Source organism: Trachurus trachurus, assembly GCF_905171665.1.
Source record: "Trachurus trachurus genome assembly, chromosome: 18".
Classification (NCBI taxonomy): Eukaryota; Metazoa; Chordata; class Actinopteri; order Carangiformes; family Carangidae; genus Trachurus; species Trachurus trachurus.
The window spans coordinates 175001-202992 of record NC_139909.1 but is presented as its reverse complement, the minus strand read 5'-3'; the positions used below and the strand labels follow the sequence as shown (position 1 = coordinate 202992).

Sequence of the window (27992 nt, the reverse complement as noted above, 5' to 3'; positions counted from 1 at the left end):
GGTTTTATAGTCTGTCTCTAATAGAGGTTTGATCAGAGAGGACAACAGACAGACAGACAGACACACAGACAGACAGACAGAGAGAGAGGGACAGACACACACACAGAGAAAGAGAGAAAGAAAGAGGGACAGACAGAAGGAGAGAAATCCGGACCTCCAGGCGCAGACAGCGGGAGGTCGCAGCGCTCCACGCCGGGAAAGGAGCGCGGCCGCCGGCATGAAGGTGCAGTTCGCCCCGCTGAACATCCCGCTGCGGAGGAGGCTGCAGACCGCCGCGGTGCTGCAGTGGGTCTTCTCCTTCCTGGCGCTGGGTAACACACACACACACACACACACACACACACACACACACACACACACACACACACACACACACACACTGACTGACTGACTGACTGACTATCGATCAGGGATGATTGATTATTGATCCTCGGTCTTGTGATGACTCTTCTTGTGTCAGAAAGCCGCCGACTGGTCAGACAGTTAGACACCTGTGTTCACTAAGAGGGCAGGGCTTTTATTGAGAAAAGTTCTAAGCAGGGCTTTTATTGAGAAAAGTTCTGAGCAGGGCTTTTATTGTGAAAAGAAGTTCTGAGCAGGGCTTTTATTGTGAAAAGAAGATCTGAGCAGGGCTTTTATTGTGAAAAGAAGTTCTGAGCAGGGCTTTTATTGTGAAAAGAAGATCTAAGCAGGGCTTTTATTGTGAAAAGAAGTTCTGAGCAGGGCTTTTATTGTGAAAAGAAGTTCTGAGCAGGGCTTTTATTGTGAAAGGTCTGACCTCTGTGTCTGGCCTGGCTCAGCGGTCAGAGTCCGATCCCTGACCTGTGTCATCAGAACCTCCCGTCCAATCAATGAGATGAAGTGATCGATTAAAGGGATAGTTCACCCAAAACTGAAATGTCCCTCCGATATCCCCCCCCCCCCCCCCTCATGTGGACTAAGGGCTGGGAGAAGTTTCAGAGTCCTCCGTGGCTTCTCTGAGTTACAGGGGGGCTCTGTGCAGCACTGCATGTCCATATGACGGTTGCTAATGGATACCAACTGTCTTCGTAACAAAAAGACACACCAAAAAACATCCAAATACCTCCATGCTGCTCCTATGTAATGTCCCTCTTGTATTGAAGCCCCGACATGAGAAATTGTCCCGAAAAAAATTAAATAAGTCTATATTTCAAGCTTGTAGCGGAAGCTTCGAGAAGCTTCGAGAAGCTTCCGCTACAAAACAAAGTAAATTTCAATTTTGTCTGAACTATCCCTTTAATGCTGCGTTCACATGGAGACGGCAGACTGGATGTCATGTTATAGTCCATCACAGTTGGTAACACTGAATGTAAAATATCTTTGTACGCGGATGATTGCTTGATTTTTTTGTCCGACCCCTGTTCATCCATCCCTCCACTTCTTTCATTAATTAATTATTTTGGTAGTATGTCCGGATACTCCATCAATTGGAGGAAAAGTTCACTTACGCCTCTCACTTCCAATCTAGATCCTCTTTTTCTTAAATCCCTTCCCTTTGAAATTGCCAAAGACCAATTCTCTTACCTGGGCCTGTCTATTCCTGTAAACTCTAAACATTTAATCAAAAATAATTTTGACGTCCAGGTTGAGAAGCTTAAGAGAAATATTGATTATTGGAGGTCTTTGCCACTTTCTCTCATAGGGCGGATTAACGCTATTGAAATGGTGACGCTCCCTAGGTTTATGTACTTGTTTCAAAATATTCCCATTTTTCTTTCATCGTCATTCTTTAAAAAAATTGACTCTATAATTTTGCCTTTTATATGGGGATATAAAACTCATCGTATTTCCAAGGCTCATTTACAAAAGCCTAAGAAACATGGTGGTCTTGCCCTTCCTAATTTTCAACATTATTATTGGGCAACCAACGCCAGAGCTTTAATTTTCTGGCAGGATCTGCTCCCTCAACATAGAGAGCACTGCGATACACCTAAGTGGTTACAGCTTGAATCACATGCTGCAAGAAATAGCTCCCTTTCAGCTCTTTTGTTTTGCACGAAAGATTATCCTTTGTCTTCGGTTGAGGATAGTTTTGTGCTGTATAATTCAATTAAAATTTTAAAACAAATTAGGAAGGTACTTAAACTACCTGATTTTTCTAAATATTCTCCTATTTGTTTTAACCATAGTTTTGTTCCAGCTAAGTCTGATCAAGCCTTTGTATTCTGGAGACAAAGGGGTCTGGTTACCTTCTCAGATTTGTATATGCATAACCATTTAGCTTCATTCAATGAGTTGAAGGAAAGCTTTTCCCTTCCTCAATCCCACTTTTTTCGCTATCTACAAGTAAGGCATTTTGTTAAAGAAAATGTAAACAACTACATAAATCCTATGGAGCACTCATTTTTTGCTATAATGAAACTAAAGCCAGGATCTAAACACCTTGTTTCAAAATTTGTTTCATTGTTTTCTAAAGTTTCAGTTTTGTCAACAAACCATATCAAGTCTGCATGGGAGGCAGATCTTGGTACGGAGCTGTCCGATGAGGTGTGGAGGGAAGGGTTGGAAAAGATTCATTTAGGTTCAACCAATGCCAGGTTGCAGCTGATCCAATATAAAATCATGCACAGATTACATTATTCCAAGGTAAAACTCAGTAAAATGTATCCTGATGTTTCCAATATTTGTGACAGATGCAACCAAGGTTTAGGGACCCTGGGGCACATGTTTTGGCTCTGTCCAAAGATTGTTTCTTTTTGGCAACAGATCTTCTCATGGTATAGTAATGTTTATGATGTGCAGCTGGATCCAGATGTAGTTTTTATATTGTTTGGTTGCTCCGAAGCTTTCTTTTCACTCCCTCGCCCCATGCAGGTGACCATCAGATTTGGCACCTTGGTGGCAAAAAGGTTGATACTTAACGACTGGAAGGCCACTGACCCTCCTAGCTTTTCCAGGTGGCTAAGGGAAATGGTCTCAGGGATACACCTAGAAATGCTGCGCTGCAATCCGGGTACTATTACACCACCCGTGGAGACTGACTGTGTCTGGGGCCCCATTGTGAAACATATTAACACAGTTCTGTAAATGTCTGGGTAGTGTTTGTCGTTGTTGTTATGTTTTGTTTTGTTTTGTTTTTGTTCTTCTTGTGTTTGTTTGTTTGTTTGTTTCCTGTTTCGGCTGTGTGCTTTTGTTGCTGTTTTTGTTTGTTTTGATGTTGCTGTTTTTATTGTTTAGCTTGTGTACTTGTTTGTTGTGGGGAGATTGGAGTGATTTTTGAAAATAATAAAAATATATAATTAAACATGTTATAGTCCAGTAATTTTAAGACAAAAGGGGTCAACGTTGAACAAACTGCAACAGAATCTAACTGAACTGGTTGTGTATCTCAACATGTCCTGAGTGAGGGGACAGAATCCCATCAGGGGAAAGTTTAGGAAAACACCAAGACTAATTTGCATACATTTGCATTTATTCCACTGTTTTGACGGCACATGTATAAAGCTGCTGTGGTGGTGCCAACATGGAGATGAGTTGACTTGTTTACTTTCACTTACGTCAGCTTACCAACTGTAGCTTAATGAGCTAGGGCGCTAGGCTACCATGTAAAACAACTGTAGCTTTAATGAGCCTGGGCGCTAGGCTACCATGTAAAACAACTGTAGCTTTAATGAGCTAGGTTGCTAGGCTACCATGTAAAACAACTGTAGCTTTAATGAGCTAGGGCGCTAGGCTACCATGTTAAACAACTGTAGCTTTAATGAGCCTGGGCGCTAGGCTACCATGTAAAACGACTGTAGCTTTAATGAGCTAGGTTGCTAGGCTACCATGTAAAACAACTGTAGCTTTAATGAGCTAGGGCGCTAGGCTACCATGTAAAACAACTGTAGCTTTAATGAGCTAGGGCGCTAGGCTACCATGTTAAACAACTGTAGCTTTAATGAGCTAGGGCGCTAGGCTACCATGTAAAACAACTGTAGCTTTAATGAGCTAGGGCGCTAGGCTACCATGTAAAACGACTGTAGCTTTAATGAGCTAGGGCGCTAGGCTACCATGTAAAACAACTGTAGCTTAATGAGCTAGGGCGCTAGGCTACCATGTAAAACGACTGTAGCTTTAATGAGCTAGGGCGCTAGGCTACCATGTAAAACAACTGTAGCTTTAATGAGCTAGGGCGCTAGGCTACCATGTAAAACCTGTAGCTTTAATGAGCTAGGGCGCTAGGCTAAAACGACTGTAGCTTTAATGAGCTAGGGCGCTAGGCTACCATGTAAAACAACTGTAGCTTAATGAGCTAGGGCGCTAGGCTACCATGTAAAACAACTGTAGCTTTAATGAGCTAGGGCGCTAGGCTACCATGTAAAACAACTGTAGCTTTAATGAGCTAGGGCGCTAGGCTACCATGTAAAACAACTGTAGCTTTAATGAGCTAGGGCGCTAGGCTACCATGTAAAACGACTGTAGCTTTAATGAGCTAGGGCGCTAGGCTACCATGTAAAACAACTGTAGCTTTAATGAGCTAGGGCGCTAGGCTACCATGTAAAACGAGTGCTTCCCCCAGCGACGGATTCGAATCCAGTCCACGTCCTTTTCTGCAAGTCCTTCCATCTCTCCATCCCCCTTTCACTAATATCTCTCTATCTATCATTAAAGGTGAAAATGCCAAGAATATATATTTTTAAAGAACTTTTGGATCAAAGCAACCATCAGAAGATAAGTGTCCTTCTCCTTAAGATAGGAGGCGGAGCATCATACCTGCTCTACTGTCTTGTAAAATTGCAGTCATCTTTAAATTTAAAGTGGTTTCTTGTCGGTTGACCGATGGAGTCATCTCATTCCAGTTTTCATGTTGGTACCACCACAGCACCTTTATACATGTGCCATCAAAACGGTGAAATTTATGCAAATTTATGCAAATTTTCTCATGTTAACAAAGAATTTCATAAAACTTGTAATACATTTTTTGTTTGCCTTAATGTAAGTAATCAACTCAGTAATTTTTATGGAGATATGTAATGGTTAAAAATTTTACCCTATTCAGGTGAGAAAACGAATGAATAGGCGTATTATGGGCTATATTTGGGTCTTTTTCTAAACTTTCCCCTAATGGGTTTAATGGGATTCTTTCTCCTCACTCAGGACATGTTGAGATACAAAACCAGTTGAGTTTGATTCTGTTGCAGTTTGTTCATACAACGACTGGACTACGAGTGGACGAGAGGACGACGGTGAAACTGTCTGTCTGCCGCGACGCTGTCCTCAACCAGTATGTTGACGTTGCCATAGCAACATGGTGACGTTTTGTTGCCGTGTTCTTGCCGTTTTGTCGTGCCGTCCGACCGTTTGTTTGTTTACCGTTTACCGTCTGCTGCCTGATGTCCGCCGAACTCCAGGTGAATGCAGCTTGATGATTATTAATAGTTTAATGAAACGACTTTTAATGAGAAAGAACCTGAACGCAGCATCAGACATGACACCTGTCTGTCTCTACCTGTCTGTCTCTACCTGTCTGTCTACCTGTCTGTCTCTACTGACACCTGTCTGTCTCTACCTGTCTGTCTCTCACCTGTCTGTCTACCTGTCTGTCTACCTGTCTGTCTCTACCTGTCTGTCTCTCTACCTGTCTGTCTCTCACCTGTCTGTCTACCTGTCTGTCTACCTGTCTGTCTCTACCTGTCTGTCTCACCTGTCTGTCTCTACCTGTCTGTCTGTCTACCTGTCTGTCTCACCTGTCTGTCTACCTGTCTGTCTCTCAGCCCAGTGCTGTCTAGCAGCCTTCGTCCTCCTCTCCCTCTCTGATTGGTGGCTGCTGGCGCTGCTCTATGCTGGTTGGCTGTGGCTGGACTGGGACACGCCCACCAGCGGAGGACGGCGTTCCCAGTGGGTCCGGAACTGGAGCGTCTGGGAATACTTCAGGGAATACTTCCCTATCCAGGTCTATGGATCTACCATCTACTGACCAATATCTGCTCATTGGTTATTGATTATCGACCATTGGTTATTGATCACTGACTATTGATTATTGGTGATTGATTATCGATGTGTCTGCAGCTTGTGAAAACGGTCGATTTGGATCCAAAGAAAAACTACATCTTTGGGTTTCACCCACACGGTGAGAAACAACCTGTCTGTCTGTCTCTACCTGTCTGTCTCTCTAACCTGTCTGTCTCTCTAACCTGTCTGTCTCTCAGGCGTCCTGGTGGCTAATGACCTGTCTGTCTGTCTCTACCTGTCTGTCTCTACCTGTCTGTCTCTACCTGTCTGTCTCTCTAACCTGTCTGTCTCTCTACCTGTCTGTCTCTCTACCTGTCTGTCTCTCAGGCGTCCTGGTGGCTAATGACCTGTCTGTCTGTCTCTACCTGTCTGTCTGTCTCTCTACCTGTCTGTCTCTCAGGCGTCCTCGTGGCTAATGACCTGTCTGTCTCTCTACCTGTCTGTCTCTCTAACCTGTCTGTCTCTCAGGCGTCCTCGTGGCTAATGACCTGTCTGTCTGTCTCTCTAACCTGTCTGTCTCTCTACCTGTCTGTCTCTCAGGCGTCCTGGTAGCTAATGACCTGTCTGTCTCTACCTGTCTGTCTCTCAGGCGTCCTGGTAGCTAATGACCTGTCTGTCTCTACCTGTCTGTCTGTCTCTACCTGTCTGTCTCTCAGGCGTCCTGGTGGCTAATGACCTGTCTGTCTGTCTCTACCTGTCTGTCTCTCAGGCGTCCTGGTGGCTAATGACCTGTCTGTCTCTCTACCTGTCTGTCTCTCAGGCGTCCTCGTGGCTAATGACCTGTCTGTCTCTCTACCTGTCTGTCTGTCTCTCTAACCTGTCTGTCTCTCAGGCGTCCTCGTGGCTAATGACCTGTCTGTCTCTCTACCTGTCTGTCTCTCAGGCGTCCTGGTGGCTAATGACCTGTCTGTCTCTCTAACCTGTCTGTCTCTCAGGCGTCCTGGTGGCTAATGACCTGTCTGTCTCTCTACCTGTCTGTCTCTACCTGTCTGTCTCTCAGGCGTCCTCGTGGCTAATGACCTGTCTGTCTCTCTACCTGTCTGTCTCTCAGGCGTCCTCGTGGCTAATGACCTGTCTGTCTCTACCTGTCTGTCTCTCAGGCGTCCTCGTGGCTAATGACCTGTCTGTCTGTCTCTACCTGTCTGTCTCTCAGGCGTCCTCGTGGCCGGAGCGTTTGGGAACTTCTGTACGGAAGCGACCGGTTTCTCCCGTCTGTTTCCTGGTCTGACGTCTCACCTGCTGATGCTGCCGTTCTGGTTCAGAGTCCCGGTCTTCAGAGACTACATCATGTGTGGAGGTACACACCTGTCTGTCTGTCTGTCTGTCTGTCTGTCTGTCTGTCTGTCTGTCTGTCTGTCTGTCTGTCTGTCTGTCTGTCTGTCTGTCTGTCCGTCCGCCTGTCCACCTGTCTGCCTGTCTGTCTGTCCACCCGGGGCTCTGAGTTCTGACCATAGGGGAGGGTAGAGGACATCAGAGGACAGTAGAAGGCAGTAGGAGACAGTATTGGACAGTAAAATTATAGATACATACAATATACAACTGACCCTTAACATAGCCTACAATAGACCCTTAACATAGCCTACAATAGACCCTTAACATAGCCTACAATAGACCCTTAACGTAGCCTACAATAGACCCTTAACATAGCCTAATAGACCCTTAACGTAGCCTACAATAGACCCTTAACATAGCCTACAATAGACCCTTAACATAGCCTACAATAGACCCTTAACATAGCCTACAATAGACCCTTAATGTAGCCTACAATAGACCCTTAACATAGCCTACAATAGACCCTTAACATAGCCTACAATAGACCCTTAACGTAGCCTACAATAGACCCTTAACATAGCCTACAATAGACCCTTAACATAGCCTACAATAGACCCTTAATGTAGCCTACAATAGACCCTTAACATAGCCTACAATAGACCCTTAACATAGCCTACAATAGACCCTTAATGTAGCCTACAATAGACCCTTAACATAGCCTACAATAGACCCTTAACATAGCCTACAATAGACCCTTAATGTAGCCTACAATAGACCCTTAACATAGCCTACAATAGACCCTTAACATAGCCTACAATAGACCCTTAATGTAGCCTACAATAGACCCTTAATGTAGCCTACAATAGACCCTTAACATAGCCTACAATAGACCCTTAATGTAGCCTACAATAGACCCTTAACATAGCCTACAATAGACCCTTAACATAGCCTACAATAGACCCTTAACATAGCCTACAATAGACCCTTAACGTAGCCTACAATAGACCCTTAATGTAGCCTACAATAGACCCTTAATGTAGCCTACAATAGACCCTTAACATAGCCTACAATAGACCCTTAACATAGCCTACAATAGACCCTTAACATAGCCTACAATAGACCCTTAACATAGCCTACAATAGACCCTTAACGTAGCCTACAATAGACCCTTAACATAGCCTACAATAGACCCTTAACATAGCCTACAATAGACCCTTAATGTAGCCTACAATAGACCCTTAACGTAGCCTACAATAGACCCTTAATGTAGCCTACAATAGACCCTTAACGTAGCCTACAATAGACCCTTAACATAGCCGACAATAGACCCTTAATGTAGCCTACAATAGACCCTTAACATAGCCTACAATAGACCCTTAACATAGCCTACAATAGACCCTTAATGTAGCCTACAATAGACCCTTAACATAGCCTACAATAGACCCTTAACATAGCCTACAATAGACCCTTAATGTAGCCTACAATAGACCCTTAATGTAGCCTACAATAGACCCTTAACATAGCCTACAATAGACCCTTAATGTAGCCTACAATAGACCCTTAACATAGCCTACAATAGACCCTTAACATAGCCTACAATAGACCCTTAACATAGCCTACAATAGACCCTTAACATAGCCTACAATAGACCCTTAATGTAGCCTACAATAGACCCTTAATGTAGCCTACAATAGACCCTTAACATAGCCTACAATAGACCCTTAATGTAGCCTACAATAGACCCTTAATGTAGCCTACAATAGACCCTTAATGTAGCCTACAATAGACCCTTAATGTAGCCTACAATAGACCCTTAACATAGCCTACAATAGACCCTTAATGTAGCCTACAATAGACCCTTAATGTAGCCTACAATAGACCCTTAACATAGCCTACAATAGACCCTTAATGTAGCCTACAATAGACCCTTAACATAGCCTACAATAGACCCTTAACATAGCCTACAATAGACCCTTAACATAGCCTACAATAGACCCTTAACGTAGCCTACAATAGACCCTTAATGTAGCCTACAATAGACCCTTAATGTAGCCTACAATAGACCCTTAACATAGCCTACAATAGACCCTTAACGTAGCCTACAATAGACCCTTAATGTAGCCTACAATAGACCCTTAACGTAGCCTACAATAGACCCTTAACATAGCCTACAATAGACCCTTAATGTAGCCTACAACTGACCCTTAACATAGCCTACAATAGACCCTTAACGTAGCCTACAATAGACCCTTAACGTAGCCTACAATAGACCCTTAACATAGCCTACAATAGACCCTTAATGTAGCCTACAATAGACCCTTAACATAGCCTACAATAGACCCTTAACATAGCCTACAATAGACCCTTAACATAGCCTACAATAGACCCTTAACGTAGCCTACAATAGACCCTTAACATAGCCTACAATAGACCCTTAACGTAGCCTACAATAGACCCTTAATGTAGCCTACAATAGACCCTTAACGTAGCCTACAATAGACCCTTAACATAGCCTACAATAGACCCTTAATGTAGCCTACAACTGACCCTTAACATAGCCTACAATAGACCCTTAACATAGCCTACAATAGACCCTTAACGTAGCCTACAATAGACCCTTAACATAGCCTACAATAGACCCTTAACGTAGCCTACAATAGACCCTTAACATAGCCTACAATAGACCCTTAACGTAGCCTACAATAGACCCTTAACGTAGCCTACAATAGACCCTTAACATAGCCTACAATAGACCCTTAATGTAGCCTACAATAGACCCTTAACGTAGCCTACAATAGACCCTTAATGTAGCCTACAATAGACCCTTAACATAGCCTACAATAGACCCTTAACGTAGCCTACAATAGACCCTTAACATAGCCTACAATAGACCCTTAACATAGCCTACAATAGACCCTTAATGTAGCCTACAATAGACCCTTAACATAGCCTACAATAGACCCTTAACATAGCCTACAATAGACCCTTAATGTAGCCTACAATAGACCCTTAACATAGCCTACAATAGACCCTTAACATAGCCTACAATAGACCCTTAATGTAGCCTACAATAGACCCTTAACATAGCCTACAATAGACCCTTAACATAGCCTACAATAGACCCTTAATGTAGCCTACAATAGACCCTTAATGTAGCCTACAATAGACCCTTAACATAGCCTACAATAGACCCTTAATGTAGCCTACAATAGACCCTTAACATAGCCTACAATAGACCCTTAACATAGCCTACAATAGACCCTTAACATAGCCTACAATAGACCCTTAACATAGCCTACAATAGACCCTTAATGTAGCCTACAATAGACCCTTAATGTAGCCTACAATAGACCCTTAACATAGCCTACAATAGACCCTTAATGTAGCCTACAATAGACCCTTAATGTAGCCTACAATAGACCCTTAATGTAGCCTACAATAGACCCTTAACATAGCCTACAATAGACCCTTAACATAGCCTACAATAGACCCTTAACATAGCCTACAATAGACCCTTAATGTAGCCTACAATAGACCCTTAATGTAGCCTACAATAGACCCTTAACATAGCCTACAATAGACCCTTAACGTAGCCTACAATAGACCCTTAATGTAGCCTACAATAGACCCTTAATGTAGCCTACAATAGACCCTTAATGTAGCCTACAATAGACCCTTAACATAGCCTACAATAGACCCTTAACATAGCCTACAATAGACCCTTAACGTAGCCTACAATAGACCCTTAATGTAGCCTACAATAGACCCTTAACATAGCCTACAATAGACCCTTAATGTAGCCTACAATAGACCCTTAATGTAGCCTACAATAGACCCTTAATGTAGCCTACAATAGACCCTTAACATAGCCTACAATAGACCCTTAACATAGCCTACAATAGACCCTTAACGTAGCCTACAATAGACCCTTAATGTAGCCTACAATAGACCCTTAACATAGCCTACAATAGACCCTTAACGTAGCCTACAATAGACCCTTAATGTAGCCTACAATAGACCCTTAACGTAGCCTACAATAGACCCTTAACATAGCCTACAATAGACCCTTAATGTAGCCTACAACTGACCCTTAACATAGCCTACAATAGACCCTTAACGTAGCCTACAATAGACCCTTAACGTAGCCTACAATAGACCCTTAACATAGCCTACAATAGACCCTTAATGTAGCCTACAATAGACCCTTAACATAGCCTACAATAGACCCTTAACATAGCCTACAATAGACCCTTAACATAGCCTACAATAGACCCTTAACGTAGCCTACAATAGACCCTTAACATAGCCTACAATAGACCCTTAACGTAGCCTACAATAGACCCTTAATGTAGCCTACAATAGACCCTTAACGTAGCCTACAATAGACCCTTAACATAGCCTACAATAGACCCTTAATGTAGCCTACAACTGACCCTTAACATAGCCTACAATAGACCCTTAACGTAGCCTACAATAGACCCTTAACATAGCCTACAATAGACCCTTAACGTAGCCTACAATAGACCCTTAACATAGCCTACAATAGACCCTTAACGTAGCCTACAATAGACCCTTAACGTAGCCTACAATAGACCCTTAACATAGCCTACAATAGACCCTTAATGTAGCCTACAATAGACCCTTAACGTAGCCTACAATAGACCCTTAATGTAGCCTACAATAGACCCTTAACATAGCCTACAATAGACCCTTAACGTAGCCTACAATAGACCCTTAACATAGCCTACAATAGACCCTTAACATAGCCGACAATAGACCCTTAACGTAGCCTACAATAGACCCTTAACATAGCCGACAATAGACCCTTAACGTAGCCTACAATAGACCCTTAACATAGCCTACAATAGACCCTTAACGTAGCCTACAATAGACCCTTAACGTAGCCTACAATAGACCCTTAACATAGCCTACAATAGACCCTTAACGCTATGTTAAGGGTCTACGTAGACTCTGTAGATTTGTCCTTGGATGCCCTTTTCTTACCCATCAGTGCACAATGTCCACTAGACTCAACATTGAATATGAGTGCACTGGTTCCAGCTGATATACAAATGCATTTAGGTTAATTATCCATCCTATCTACAGCGGTATCTTACACCATACACATCAAGTTATCAGATCAGACGTTCATCACAGCCCTTTTCTCCTGTTCCTAATGAATGATGATGAAATCATTTAGTAGAAGAGCTTTTCTGTTGAAAGATTGGAACAACCTTCCTGCTAATCTCAGATCCACTTCCTCTCTTGGGATCTTCTCATCTCATGGTGATCTCTTCCTGTTTCCACTGAAGAGGCATTTCTGATTGGTTGAACTGATACTAATCATTATACCATGGTCTGGGTGAATACTCGATTCTGATTGGCTGTGGGGACACCCATAAAGATGTTCCGGTCAAATTGCCTGATTACGTTCTAAATATTACTGTGCTGGCTCAAACGTTTGTTGGTAACCACGGCAACGGACACTCGAACCATAACAACTTTTTTCAGTGCTGCTTAAAGACGTATGATTTTAACGGTAAAAACAACATAAGTAATTGATTTAATATGTATTTATCTCGTAAGTGACCATGGTATAAGCACTTCGAGGTGTCCGATTATCAGAGATTAATGGACTTCATGGAAGTCGTCCAACACCTCGAAGGGCATTACCCCTTACTTATATACTGTCATTTCAGTCTCAGTGTTGACCATTGAGGCCTTATTATGGTTGTTTTGTTTTGTCCCAATGTGCATGATCTGAGATCACCAAGTAAACAACAGCCCAGGACTAACTCTAATCCTAAACCTATACTAACCCTAACAGCGGTCCTGGGCTGTTAATTACTTGGTGATATCAGATCATGCTTCCCAATGTAGTTACAATAACTGTGGTTTGTCCTTGTTTGTTCCATTGTTTTTGTCTTTTTTGTTTGTTTGTTTGTTTTTTTGTTTTGTTTGTTTATTTGTCTGTTTGTTTTTCTATATTGTTGTGAACATGTTTGTCTGATGAATCTATGTTTGTCTTTATGTTTGGACCCCCTCAAAAACGAGATGGTTGGATCATCTCGTCTTGGATCTCAAGAGGTTTTATCCAACAAAAGACAGAATGAGACAGTAGGGGTAAATGACAATAGAGGAGGAGACAGTAGAGGACAGTAGAGGAAAGTAGGAGACAATAGAGGACGGTAGAGGACAGTAGAGGAAAGTAGAAGACTGTAAATGACAATAGAGGACAGTAGAAGACAATTGAGGACAGCAGAAGGCAGTAGGAGACAATAGAGGACGGTAGAGGAAAGTAGAAGACTGTAAATGACAGTAGAGGACAGTAGAAGACAATAGAGGACAATAGAGGACAGCAGAAGGCAGTAGGAGACAATAGAGGACAGTAGAGGAAAGTATAAGACTGTAAATGACAGTAGAGGACAGTAGAAGACAATAGAGGACAATAGAGGACAGCAGAAGGCAGTAGGAGACAATAGAGGACAGTAGAGGAAAGTATAAGACTGTAAATGACAGTAGAGGACAGTAGAAGACAATAGAGGACAATAGAGGACAGCAGAAGGCAGTAGGAGACAATAGAGGACAGTAGAGGAAAGTAGAAGACTGTAAATGACAATAGAGGACAGTAGAAGACAATAGAGGACAATAGAGGACAGCAGAAGGCAGTAGGAGACAATAGAGGACAGTAGAGGAAAGTAGAAGACTGTAAATGACAATAGAGGACAGTAGAAGACAATAGAGGACAATAGAGGACAGCAGAAGGCAGTAGGAGACAATAGAGGACAGTAGAGGAAAGTAGAAGACTGTAAATGACAGTAGAGGACAATAGAGGACGTGTGTGGAGGTCTGAAGAGGACTCTGACTGTCCCAGTTTGTCAACTCTGAGTAAACATGTCAAAGGTTGGAGGAGGCTGCTGCTGCTGCTGCTGCTCTCTGATTGGCTGCATTCCTCTCAGTGCTGCTCTCTGATTGGCTGCATTCCTCTCAGTGCTGCTCTCTGATTGGCTGGCCGTGTCTCAGGTCACATGGTCCATGAGCTGCATCGGTTTCATCACTTTGTCACAGTGACAGTTGACCTTAGTTTCCTCTTTTCTGAGCGCCGACTCTCTGCTGTCTGTCTCAAACAGGCACGCTGGAAGTTGATTTCAGAGGGGGGGGCTGGGGGCTGCTACCTGAATGCATAACGTAGGCTACGCAGCGGTGGCGGGGGGGACTGACTGGGGTTTCTATTGTAGCCGAGTGTTCTGGGTTCGCATACTGTATTGATATAGAAAATCAATAAGCGGGACAGGAGACCAGATAGCGTGTCCAGTAGCAACTCTGCTTCACTTTATTCCTCCAATTAAGAGACACATCTACACAACACTAGGGCTGTCAATCTCCCCCCAAATCAGGTTTGAATTTCTAACCCCTTTTATGTTAAATATATAGGCTATATTTTTCGGGGTACTTTCCTGATCCACCATGTCAGATATTAACACATGAAAGGAGGCTCCCACATGCTTGGGCCTAAACTGCTGAATAATAAGTCTTGTCCTGTTATTTTAAGCCTTTGAATATATTTCAGCCTACAAGTCAGGGTCCTGAAATATGTGTACATTACACATCTCAGGGTTTGCAGGTAGGCCTATCACACACACACACACACACACACACACACACACACACACACACACACACACACACACGCACACACACACACACACCTGTTGCTGTGTTATCTCTCCCTCCTCTGCCTCCGGGCTGGGCTGCCTGGCTGTTTGGGCTCCCTGTCTGCATGGACCCTATGGGCTTAGATTTGAGTTCTCAACGGGCCAGAGCGGCTCAACCAACCCGACTGGACGCGCCAGTTCGAGCCCGGTTCAGCCCAAGAATGTAGAAATGACACGGTCAGGTCGGGGCCGTCAGGTTGTGCCTCGTGCTTCTTCTTCAGCTGGGCGCTGTGCAGCGCTGTGCAGCCCAGTATACAGGACGCTCGTGTGTGGGTGAGAGGGGCAGGGAGACCGGGCTTGAGCGCAGCAGAACTCAGACGTATCAGGGCCACGTTCCAGAGTGCAGCCTGATGAGGGCCCCCACATACTCGGGCGTACATGTGTCCGCGGACATCCACGCGTACTCGAGGCGGACTCAGTGCAGACCCAAAGCGGACGTCCGCCAGACCCGTGCGCGCATAGCTCAATATTTACGACCGCGCGGACTCCACGTAGTCGACCTGTTTTTAATGTGACGCCGTACGCCCGACTATGAAAGCTCAAACGTCCGCGGACAGTGCGCACGGAGTCGGCGCTGCTCACAGTACGCCTGAGTATGTGGGGGCCTCTGAGGTTGCAGCGGCGACACGATTCACCTACGTTTATTAGAACCATTATTTAATCAGCACCATTTAAGATACTCCGGCACGGGTGGCGGGCGCTCTCCCGCGCGTATGGTCTCAAACTGTCTCAAACCGTCTCAGACCGTCTCAAGTCCAGTCTGTCTCTTACCTGTCTGTCTCACCTGTCTGTCTCTCTACCTGTCTGTCTCTCTACCTGTCTCACCTCTCAGGTCTGGTGTCCAGCTGTAAGTCCAGTCTGTCTGTCTCTTACCTGTCTGTCTCTCTACCTGTCTCACCTCTCAGGTCTGGTGTCCAGCTGTAAGTCCAGTCTGTCTCTTACCTGTCTGTCTCACCTGTCTGTCTCTCTACCTGTCTCACCTCTCAGGCCTGGTGTCCAGCTGTAAGTCCAGTCTGTCCTACCTGGTGAGTCGTCCTGAGGGAGGGAACGTTGCCGTCATCGCAGTGGGCGGAGCTCCGGAGGCTCTGGACGCTCGACCCGGAGCGCTGACGCTACAGGTCAGTTACTGGTCCTGGTCCTGGTCTCTAGTCCTGGTCCTGGTCCTGGTCCTGGTCCTGGTCCTTGTTCTGGGTCTGGTTCTGGTCCTGGGTCTGGTCCTGGTCCTGGTCCTGGTCCTGGTCCTGGTCTCTAGTCCTGGTCCTGGTCCTGGTCCTTGTTCTGGTTCTGATCAGTGTGTTGTGTCTTGTTTCAGATCCGAAGCAGGAAGGGCTTCATCAAACTGGCGCTCAAACACGGGTAGGTGGAGGTCGAGGGGGCGGGGCATAGGGGGGGCGGGGCTTATGCTGCATGAATGGAGTTTGGCAGACAGCAGACGACAGACCAGATGTCATGTTAGTGGACGAGAGGACGACAGTAAAACTTGGAGGAGCACGGCAACAGCAACGCCGACCGGAGTTCAAATATTTAAACTGTTGCTGTCCGCCGGACTCCATGTGAATGCAGCATTAGAGGGCGGGCTGTGTGAAGGCTAACACTGTGTTACTGTGTGTGTGTGTGTGTGTGTGTGTGTGTGTGTGTGTGTGTGTGTGTGTGTGTGTGTGTGTGTGTGTGTGTGTGTGTGTGTGTGTGTGTGTGTGTGTGTGTGTGTGTTAGGGCCCAGCTGGTCCCAGTCTTTTCCTTCGGAGAGAACGAGTTGTTTGACCAGATGGAGAATCCCAGCGGCTCGCCGCTCAGGAGGCTGCAGGTCAGAGGTCACCGCCGTCACACCGTTGACCAATCACACCGCCACTCTGCCACACCGCCACTCTGTCGACCAATCACAGCGTCACACCGCTACACTGTCACACCGTCACTCTGTCGACCAATCACAGCGTCACACCGCTACACTGTCACACCGCCACTCTGTCGACCAATCACAGCGTCACACCGCTACACTGTCGACCAATCACACCGCCACACTGTCACACCGCTACACTGCCGACCAATCACAGCGTCACACCGCCACTCTGTCGACCAATCACAGCGTCACACCGCCACTCTGTCGACCAATCACACCGCCACACTGTCACACCGCTACACTGCCGACCAATCACAGCGTCACACCGCCACTCTGCCGACCAATCACAGCGTCACACCGCCACTCTGTCAACCAATCACACCGTCACACCGCTACACTGTCGACCAATCACACCGTCACACGTCACACCGCCACTCTGTCGACCAATCACACCGTCACACGTCACACCGTCACTCTGTCGACCAATCACAGCGTCACACCGCCACTCTGTCAACCAATCACACCGTCACACCGCTACACTGTCGACCAATCACACCGTCACACGTCACACCGTCACTCTGTCGACCAATCACACCGTCACACGTCACACCGTCACTCTGTCGACCAATCACACGTCTGGAATAAAAACAATCTGATCCAATCACACGTCACACCGCTGATCAACCACCATGCAGCGTTTCCATGGCAACACACCGTATTTCCTCAGATAGCAGCTGGTTTCCAGTTCCTTACCTTACCCACCTTGCCCCGTGTGGATGTGTATGAACGATGGTGGTGGTGGTGGGTTACGGTGTCTACCAAAGCAGAGAGACTGCTGTGTCCTATGGTATTATGGGATGTCAGACTGCTGTGTCTTGTCTCCATAGAACCGGATGCAGAGCGTGATGGGAGTGGCGCTGCCTCTGTTCCACGCCAGAGGAATCTTCCAGTACAGCTTCGGCCTCATGCCGTACAGGACGTCCATCCACACCGTCGGTATGGCAACGCCTCCATCCTGACCATATAGCTGTGATGTCATCACGAGTAGGAGACGATCGTATACAGGGCCGGCCCGTGGCATAGGCCGTATAGGCAAATGCTAAGGGCGCCGTCCATCCAGGGGGCGCCAGCGCCACAAATGGGAAAGAAAAAAAAGTGTAACTTTCACTATTTTTAGGTACTATTATTTCTTAATACAAAAAATAATCCCACGTTAATTTAAATGCAAAGCAATACCTATTAAAAAGTAATAATATAATATGTTTAGGGCTGGGTATCGGTACTCGATACTTTTCAGGTAACGACCGAAACAACCCAGTACCAAGTAGTATCGAAACTGCGCCTGTCAATCGATACCTGCAATCGATACTTTTTGTACCCAGATCAAGAAAAAAATGACTGTTTCTATGGATTTGCTCGCAGCCAATCGCTGCAAGTGTTCTTCGATTCAATGCGCGGTGTGATTGGTCCACCACCGCAACAACAACAGTTTGTACGGCGGTGAAGCGGGGCTCTCTCTCTCTCTCTCTCTCTCTCTCTCTTGTCCGTCTTTTAAAATGAGAAGCGGCACCTGAACCCCACCGCCGCCCACACACACACACTCACTTTCTCTATCTCTCTCTTTTTTCCCCCTCTCTCTCCCCGCTCGTAGCGAAGCGGCGCTACCGCTAATCAATCGTTTTAAATCACCAACTGAACAGCTGAGCTGCCTGTCATTTAAAAATTAAATCGCGGACAGTGAGACTCACCGTTACTGCTTCTGGTCACAGCGGTACCGTTTAATGAAGCCCTCGTTACGTACTGTAGGCTAATGAGCGCTCATCTAAACGAGGACGTCTCCTCTCCCGGTGTAAACTACTACATCAATATTTTCCGGCTGCTTCTAATCAGAATCCGCACCTTGCTGAGTTTGCACTGCACCTCAGTTTCATTTGTTTATTTGACAGAGTTTCACACAGAACTTTCTGGTGAAGTCTTATGTTTCTCTTTCTGCACCAGTGAAAAGGAGACATTTACATTTTTTCATACAAGATGATTGTCTCATAAACTAGACCTATTTGATTTTTTATTTTATTGCAGGACTATTCCATGCCCACCCCTAGTAAAAAAACTTTTGAATGGAGAGTGGTGGTGACATTCATGTAACCGATTGCTTTCTTTGAAAAAAAGTATCGAATGAAGTACTCATTTGGTATCGGTATCGTGTTAAGGGTACTGGTATCGGTACTGGTATCGAAAATTTTTAAACGATACCCAGCCCTAAATATGTTACAACATTACTTACTAAGTCGCCCCCCCCCTCTCCCCACATGCCCATTGGTACTGCCCTCCGCTCTCCCCGCAGTCACACACACAGCAGAGGTACCTGTCTGCAGTGGGAACGCTTTCAAGCCGTTTTCTTGTTAGAAACGCCACATTTTTAATTAGATGTGTGGATACTTGGTTGCATTAATCCTCAAAGTCGGCGCAAATGCCGGCTCGTTTGCGCGACCGTCTCGATATGTTTTTGTTTATATTTCGGTCATTTTACGCCGCCCTTGACGACCTGTCAATCAAAAGAACAGCTGTGAAGCGCTTCGAACCCGCAGAATCGATAGGAGAGAGAGAGAAGCAGTGAGGAGGATGAAGGTGCTTCAGAGGCTGAAAGTTCTGACTCATTTGATGAGGAAGATATTGAAAAAAGAAGAGAGAGTTGAGACTTCAGCCTGCTTAGACAGCAGGGCCACAGCTCCAGCTCTGTACACAGACCAGCTGAGCGCTCAAAACATTTTTTTTTTTACCTCTTAAACAGCAGCACAGTGACAACACATGGAGGGTACATTATATAGGTTAAATATTGTAAATGTTGTGTTTTTTGTCTGTTTAGTTGATATTTTGTTTGGAGAAAAAAAGCTAATTTCTCATTTAGGGCTACACACATGTCATGAAGTTTGAAATGTAATGTTAAGTCAATATTTAGCTTCTTTTATTTTACATTTGAGACATTTGGTGAAAATAGAATGACAGATAACATTTATGCTCAAAAAGCAATTTCACAAAATTTCATTTTAACGTGTTTTCCACACGTATCTATTAGCTTTTATTCATACAGTATATTCCACTGCTTTTGTGAAGCTAAGACTTTTGTATACCCATTTCAAGCATCACAACAGGTTGTTCTCATGACTGTAGACTCATTTTTTTCATGTCTTCACCCATGATTTACTTAATGACATTTTACTGATTGTTGTGCAAGTTGTGTATCTCGGGGTCAGAGGGGACATACAGATACACTGCTACGTTATCATTATAATCATTATTGATCATTGTTGGGGGGGGGGGGGGGGGGGGGCACCAAAATGGCTAGAGCCGGGCCTGATCGTATAACTGTGATGTCTTCACGAGTAGGATTGGATAAGACTTGGCTGTCAGAGGTTTTGTTGTGTTGAGTCATGTGAAAACCCTGAGATGAGAGAAACTCTGGGTTTTCTGTTCCACAAAGAGAGGAGTCAGTCACCATGGTAACTGACTCTTTGAACATAACCTGCTGTCAGTTCCTTCTCATGTTGAAGCAGAAGTAATTCACATAGTTTAATACCAGGAGGACTGAACCCGACAGTAGCTACGGCCGAGCTGCTCTCAGATCTGATCGACCAATCACCTTCCAGCTGCCACAAGAAGAGAAACAACTCTTCATCTGGCTTCTTTATTTCCTACAGATACAGTAGTTATTTATTATTAATTAGTAGACATTTATAAAAGAGAAACAACACTTCATCTGGCTTCAGATAGTTATTTATTATTAATTAGTAGACATTTATAAAAGAGAAACAACACTTCATTGATAGTTATTTATTATTAATTAGTAGACATTTATAAAAGAGAAACAACACTTCATTGATAGTTATTTATTATTAATTAGTGGACATTTATAAAAGAGAAACAACACTTAATTGATAGTTATTTATTATTAATTAGTGGACATTTATAAAAGAGAAACAACACTTCATTGATAGTTATTTATTATTAATTAGTGGACATTTATAAAAGAGAAACAACACTTCATTGATAGTTATTTATTATTAATTAGTAGACATTTATAAAAGAGAATCAACACTTCATCTGGCTTCAGATAGTTATTTATTATTAATTAGTAGACATTTATAAAAGAGAAACAACACTTCATTGATAGTTATTTATTATTAATTAGTGGACATTTATAAAAGAGAAACAACACTTAATTGATAGTTATTTATTATTAATTAGTGGACATTTATAAAAGAGAAACAACACTTCATTGATAGTTATTTATTATTAATTAGTAGACATTTATAAAAGAGAATCAACACTTCATTGATAGTTATTTATTATTAATTAGTGGACATGTAAAAGTCGCTGCATTGCGGTATCTATCAGAACAGACACATGACCACGGTTCCTCTGTTGTCATGACGACGTCTCTCTCTCTCTCTCTCTCCAGTGGGCCGTCCTCTCTCGGTCGCCCAGACGCCCAGCCCCAGCGGCGACGACATCCAGCGTCTCCATGACGACTACCTGCAGAGTCTCACCCAGCTGTTTGAGCAGCACAAGCACGCGTACGGTTACCACGACGACCAGCACCTCACCTTCATATGACGTCACCACCGTCACCTGGCGACCGGCACCTGGCCTCCATATGACGTCACCGCTGTCACCTGGCAACCGGCCGCCACCCGACCCGTCCCTGTAAACTGACTGTCCGTCCACGTTAGCTCGATGCTAACGCTCCTCATTGGTTTTAATGAGCGGCGCTAACGACGCTAACCACTCTGTGTTTGTTGTTTGTTTGTAATAAAGCATCATGATGATGTCACATGGTTGACAGCTGCATCACTGTGACATCACACACACACACCCACACTGTGACATCACACACACCCACACTGTGACATCACACACACCCACTGTGACATCACACACACACACACTGTGACATCACACACACCCACTGTGACATCACACACACACACTGTGCCCGCAGGCCGCCTATTGAGTACCACTGCAATAGGAGCTGATAGTAAACCACTAACTATAGACACAGTCGGCAAGCAAGGAAACGTCACTTCCGGTCAGGGCCGTGGGGGAAAACAAACCGTTTTCCCCATACACACTCATGCAAAAAGGCGGCATTTTAAACCTTTGTCAAAGGCTTGTTCGCCGTCCTGTCTTAGTTTTAATCACATGTGTATGCTGACAAAGAGCTATATATTAGAAAACTCATCACGATCTGGGTCGATTGCTGTCCGTACATCTTAAAATATAAAGTTTTCACAGCCATAGCCTACACCGAGTCAGCAGGGTCGGCAACCTTCACTTCCGGTCAGAGCTTTACACGTTTGGAGAAGATGAGCGAAGTTCCGATATAAAAGTTCAGGTTGTGGTTTTTGAATTTATTTGCGGTGCAAAATAATACACAATAACTCAGGCAGTGTCTACGAGTGTCTAGAGCCGGCCGGCGGCGACTAAGAGAGCGTCAGAGCCGTGGGGGAAGACAAATATGACTGACTGTGAAATACCTAATATTTTTAAATGTACGGACAACAATCGACCCAGATCGTGATGAGTTTCTAAAAATATAGCTCTCTGTCAGCATATACATGTGATTAAAACTAAGACAGGACGGCGAAAAAGCCTTTGACAAAGGTTTAAAATGCCGCGTTTTTGCATGAGTGTGTATGGGGGACACGGTTTGTTTTCCCCCCCAGCCCTAACCGGAAGTGACGTTTCCTTGCTTGCCGACTGTGTCTATAGAGAGGAGAGAGGCTGCAGCCAATCAGCTGTCAGCTCCTCTGGCTATGACACTGTGTGTGTGTGTGTGTGTGTATTGATCCAGTCTCCAGTCAGTCAGACTACACATCAACCAGTAGACTCCCTCTGCCAGTGTAAACAGACCATAATAAGCAGTAGTGTCGTCATGGTGTCTTTAGGAGCTGTAGTTGTAGTCTGGCTGGTGGTTGTGTATTAGAGCTGGAACAGTTTCAGTCCAGAAGTCAACAACATGTTGTTGTCATGGTAACGTGTGGTGAGAGTGGGTCAGAGCTGTTCATGTTTACAGCATCTGGACCCTCACAGAGCTCAGAGCTGATCTCAGGTCAGTGAGGGCTCAGGGCTGTTAGGGGGTCTCCAGGGGGCCGACTGGACATGTTGATACGTTGACATGTTGATACGTTGACATGTTGATATGTTGACATGTTGATATGTTGACATGTTGACATGTTGGTATGTTGACATGTTGACATGTTGACATGTTGACATGTTGACATGTTGACATGTTGATACGTTGACATGTTGATATGTTGACATGTTGACATGTTGACATGTTGACATGTTGATATGTTGACATGTTGACATGTTGACATGTTGACATGTTGATATGTTGACATGTTGACATGTTGATATGTTGATATGTTGACATGTTGACATGTTGACATGTTGATATGTTGACATGTTGACATGTTGACATGTTGACATGTTGGTATGTTGACATGTTGACATGTTGACATGTTGATATGTTGACATGTTGATATGTTGATATGTTGACATGTTGACATGTTGACATGTTGACATGTTGGTATGTTGACATGTTGATACGTTGACACGTTGACATGTTGACATGTTGACATGTTGACATGTTGGTATGTTGACATGTTGATACGTTGACACGTTGACATGTTGACATGTTGACATGTTGATATGTTGACATGTTGACATGTTGGTATGTTGACATGTTGATATGTTGATATGTTGACATGTTGACATGTTGGTATGTTGACATGTTGACATGTTGACATGTTGATATGTTGGTATGTTGATATGTTGATATGTTGACATGTTGACATGTTGATATGTTGGTATGTTGATATGTTGACATGTTGACATGTTGACATGTTGACATGTTGGTATGTTGACATGTTGATATGTTGATATGTTGACATGTTGACATGTTGACATGTTGACATGTTGACATGTTGGTATGTTGACATGTTGACATGTTGGTATGTTGACATGTTGACATGTTGACATGTTGACATGTTGACATGTTGATATGTTGACATGTTGACATGTTGACATGTTGGTATGTTGACATGTTGATATGTTGACATGTTGATATGTTGATATGTTGACATGTTGACATGTTGACATGTTGACATGTTGGTATGTTGACATGTTGATACGTTGACACGTTGACACGTTGACATGTTGACATGTTGATATGTTGACATGTTGACATGTTGGTATGTTGATATGTTGATATGTTGACATGTTGACATGTTGGTATGTTGACATGTTGACATGTTGACATGTTGATATGTTGGTATGTTGATATGTTGATATGTTGATATGTTGACATGTTGACATGTTGACATGTTGACATGTTGACATGTTGGTATGTTGACATGTTGATATGTTGATATGTTGATATGTTGATATGTTGACATGTTGACATGTTGACATGTTGACATGTTGGTATGTTGACATGTTGACATGTTGACATGTTGATATGTTGATATGTTGACATGTTGACATGTTGACATGTTGGTATGTTGACATGTTGATATGTTGATATGTTGACATGTTGACATGTTGACATGTTGACATGTTGACATGTTGACATGTTGACATGTTGGTATGTTGACATGTTGACATGTTGACATGTTGATATGTTGATATGTTGACATGTTGGTATGTTGACATGTTGACATGTTGATATGTTGGTATGTTGATATGTTGATATGTTGACATGTTGACATGTTGACATGTTGACATGTTGACATGTTGGTATGTTGACATGTTGATATGTTGACATGTTGACATGTTGACATGTTGACATGTTGACATGTTGACATGTTGGTATGTTGACATGTTGACATGTTGATATGTTGGTATGTTGATATGTTGACATGTTGACATGTTGACATGTTGACATGTTGGTATGTTGACATGTTGACATGTTGACATGTTGATATGTTGATATGTTGACATGTTGACATGTTGGTATGTTGACATGTTGACATGTTGACATGTTGATATGTTGGTATGTTGATATGTTGATATGTTGACATGTTGACATGTTGATATGTTGGTATGTTGATATGTTGACATGTTGACATGTTGACATGTTGACATGTTGACATGTTGACATGTTGACATGTTGATATGTTGGTATGTTGATATGTTGACATGTTGACATGTTGGTATGTTGACATGTTGATATGTTGACATGTTGGTATGTTGACATGTTGACATGTTGATATGTTGATATGTTGGTATGTTGACATGTTGACATGTTGACATGTTGGTATGTTGACATGTTGATATGTTGACATGTTGACATGTTGGTATGTTGACATGTTGACATGTTGACATGTTGACATGTTGATATGTTGACATGTTGATATGTTGATATGTTGGTATGTTGACATGTTGACATGTTGACATGTTGACATGTTGACATGTTGATATGTTGACATGTTGGTATGTTGACATGTTGACATGTTGACATGTTGATATGTTGGTATGTTGATATGTTGATATGTTGACATGTTGACATGTTGATATGTTGGTATGTTGATATGTTGACATGTTGACATGTTGACATGTTGACATGTTGGTATGTTGACATGTTGACATGTTGACATGTTGACATGTTGACATGTTGGTATGTTGACATGTTGACATGTTGATATGTTGGTATGTTGATATGTTGACATGTTGACATGTTGACATGTTGACATGTTGGTATGTTGACCTGTTGACATGTTGATATGTTGACATGTTGACATGTTGACATGTTGACATGTTGACATGTTGGTATGTTGACATGTTGACATGTTGACATGTTGATATGTTGGTATGTTGATATGTTGACATGTTGACATGTTGGTATGTTGACATGTTGATATGTTGACATGTTGGTATGTTGACATGTTGACATGTTGATATGTTGATATGTTGGTATGTTGACATGTTGACATGTTGACATGTTGGTATGTTGACATGTTGACATGTTGACATGTTGACATGTTGGTATGTTGACATGTTGACATGTTGACATGTTGACATGTTGATATGTTGACATGTTGATATGTTGATATGTTGGTATGTTGACATGTTGACATGTTGACATGTTGGTATGTTGACATGTTGATATGTTGACATGTTGACATGTTGACATGTTGGTATGTTGGTATGTTGATATGTTGACATGTTGACATGTTGACATGTTGACATGTTGGTATGTTGACATGTTGATATGTTGACATGTTGACATGTTGGTATGTTGACATGTTGACATGTTGACATGTTGACATGTTGATATGTTGACATGTTGATATGTTGATATGTTGGTATGTTGACATGTTGACATGTTGATATGTTGGTATGTTGATATGTTGACATGTTGACATGTTGACATGTTGACATGTTGGTATGTTGACATGTTGATATGTTGATATGTTGACATGTTGACATGTTGACATGTTGACATGTTGGTATGTTGACATGTTGACATGTTGACATGTTGACATGTTGGTATGTTGACATGTTGACATGTTGATATGTTGATATGTTGACATGTTGACATGTTGGTATGTTGACATGTTGATATGTTGACATGTTGATATGTTGATATGTTGACATGTTGACATGTTGACATGTTGACATGTTGGTATGTTGACATGTTGATACGTTGACACGTTGACACGTTGACATGTTGACATGTTGATATGTTGACATGTTGACATGTTGGTATGTTGACATGTTGATATGTTGATATGTTGACATGTTGACATGTTGGTATGTTGACATGTTGACATGTTGACATGTTGATATGTTGGTATGTTGATATGTTGATATGTTGACATGTTGACATGTTGATATGTTGGTATGTTGATATGTTGACATGTTGACATGTTGACATGTTGACATGTTGGTATGTTGACATGTTGATATGTTGATATGTTGACATGTTGACATGTTGACATGTTGACATGTTGACATGTTGGTATGTTGACATGTTGACATGTTGGTATGTTGACATGTTGACATGTTGACATGTTGACATGTTGACATGTTGATATGTTGATATGTTGACATGTTGACATGTTGACATGTTGGTATGTTGACATGTTGATATGTTGACATGTTGACATGTTGGTATGTTGACATGTTGACATGTTGACATGTTGATATGTTGACATGTTGATATGTTGATATGTTGACATGTTGACATGTTGACATGTTGACATGTTGGTATGTTGACATGTTGGTACGTTGATATGTTGACATGTTGACATGTTGACATGTTGATATGTTGACATGTTGACATGTTGGTATGTTGACATGTTGGTATGTTGACATGTTGACATGTTGACATGTTGACATGTTGATATGTTGGTATGTTGATATGTTGACATGTTGGTATGTTGACATGTTGACATGTTGACATGTTGACATGTTGGTATGTTGACATGTTGACATGTTGATATGTTGGTATGTTGACATGTTGACATGTTGATATGTTGACATGTTGACATGTTGGTATGTTGACATGTTGACATGTTGACATGTTGATATGTTGATATGTTGACATGTTGGTATGTTGACATGTTGACATGTTGATATGTTGGTATGTTGATATGTTGATATGTTGACATGTTGACATGTTGACATGTTGACATGTTGGTATGTTGACATGTTGATATGTTGACATGTTGACATGTTGACATGTTGACATGTTGACATGTTGGTATGTTGACATGTTGACATGTTGATATGTTGGTATGTTGATATGTTGACATGTTGACATGTTGACATGTTGACATGTTGGTATGTTGACATGTTGATATGTTGATATGTTGATATGTTGATATGTTGATATGTTGACATGTTGACATGTTGACATGTTGGTATGTTGACATGTTGATATGTTGACATGTTGACATGTTGATATGTTGATATGTTGACATGTTGACATGTTGACATGTTGGTATGTTGACATGTTGATATGTTGATATGTTGACATGTTGACATGTTGACATGTTGACATGTTGGTATGTTGACATGTTGATATGTTGGTATGTTGATATGTTGATATGTTGATATGTTGACATGTTGACATGTTGACATGTTGACATGTTGACATGTTGGTATGTTGACATGTTGACATGTTGATATGTTGATATGTTGATATGTTG

General features: G+C 42.9%; 1 protein-coding gene and 1 long non-coding RNA gene across 2 annotated transcripts; one reads left to right on the top strand and one right to left on the bottom strand.

Moving 5' to 3' along the window:
• Nucleotides 1–2: 2 nt before the first annotated feature.
• mogat3a (monoacylglycerol O-acyltransferase 3a) lies at nt 3–21610 on the top strand. Its single transcript, XM_083993401.1, has 9 exons — nt 3–311; nt 5718–5896; nt 6013–6073; nt 7109–7252; nt 15930–16060; nt 16255–16298; nt 16656–16746; nt 17667–17775; nt 21239–21610. Exons 1-9 carry the CDS (start codon nt 218–220, stop codon nt 21391–21393), a joined length of 1008 nt encoding a protein of 335 aa, XP_083849527.1. The 5' UTR covers nt 3–217; the 3' UTR covers nt 21394–21610.
• Nucleotides 6471–7468, bottom strand: LOC311002168. The gene is made up of 3 exons (XR_014596223.1): nt 7361–7468; nt 7076–7288; nt 6471–6649 (listed from the first exon to the last, which is right to left on the bottom strand). It is a non-coding gene; the product is annotated as an uncharacterized lncRNA (long non-coding RNA).
• Nucleotides 21611–27992: the final 6382 nt, after the last annotated feature.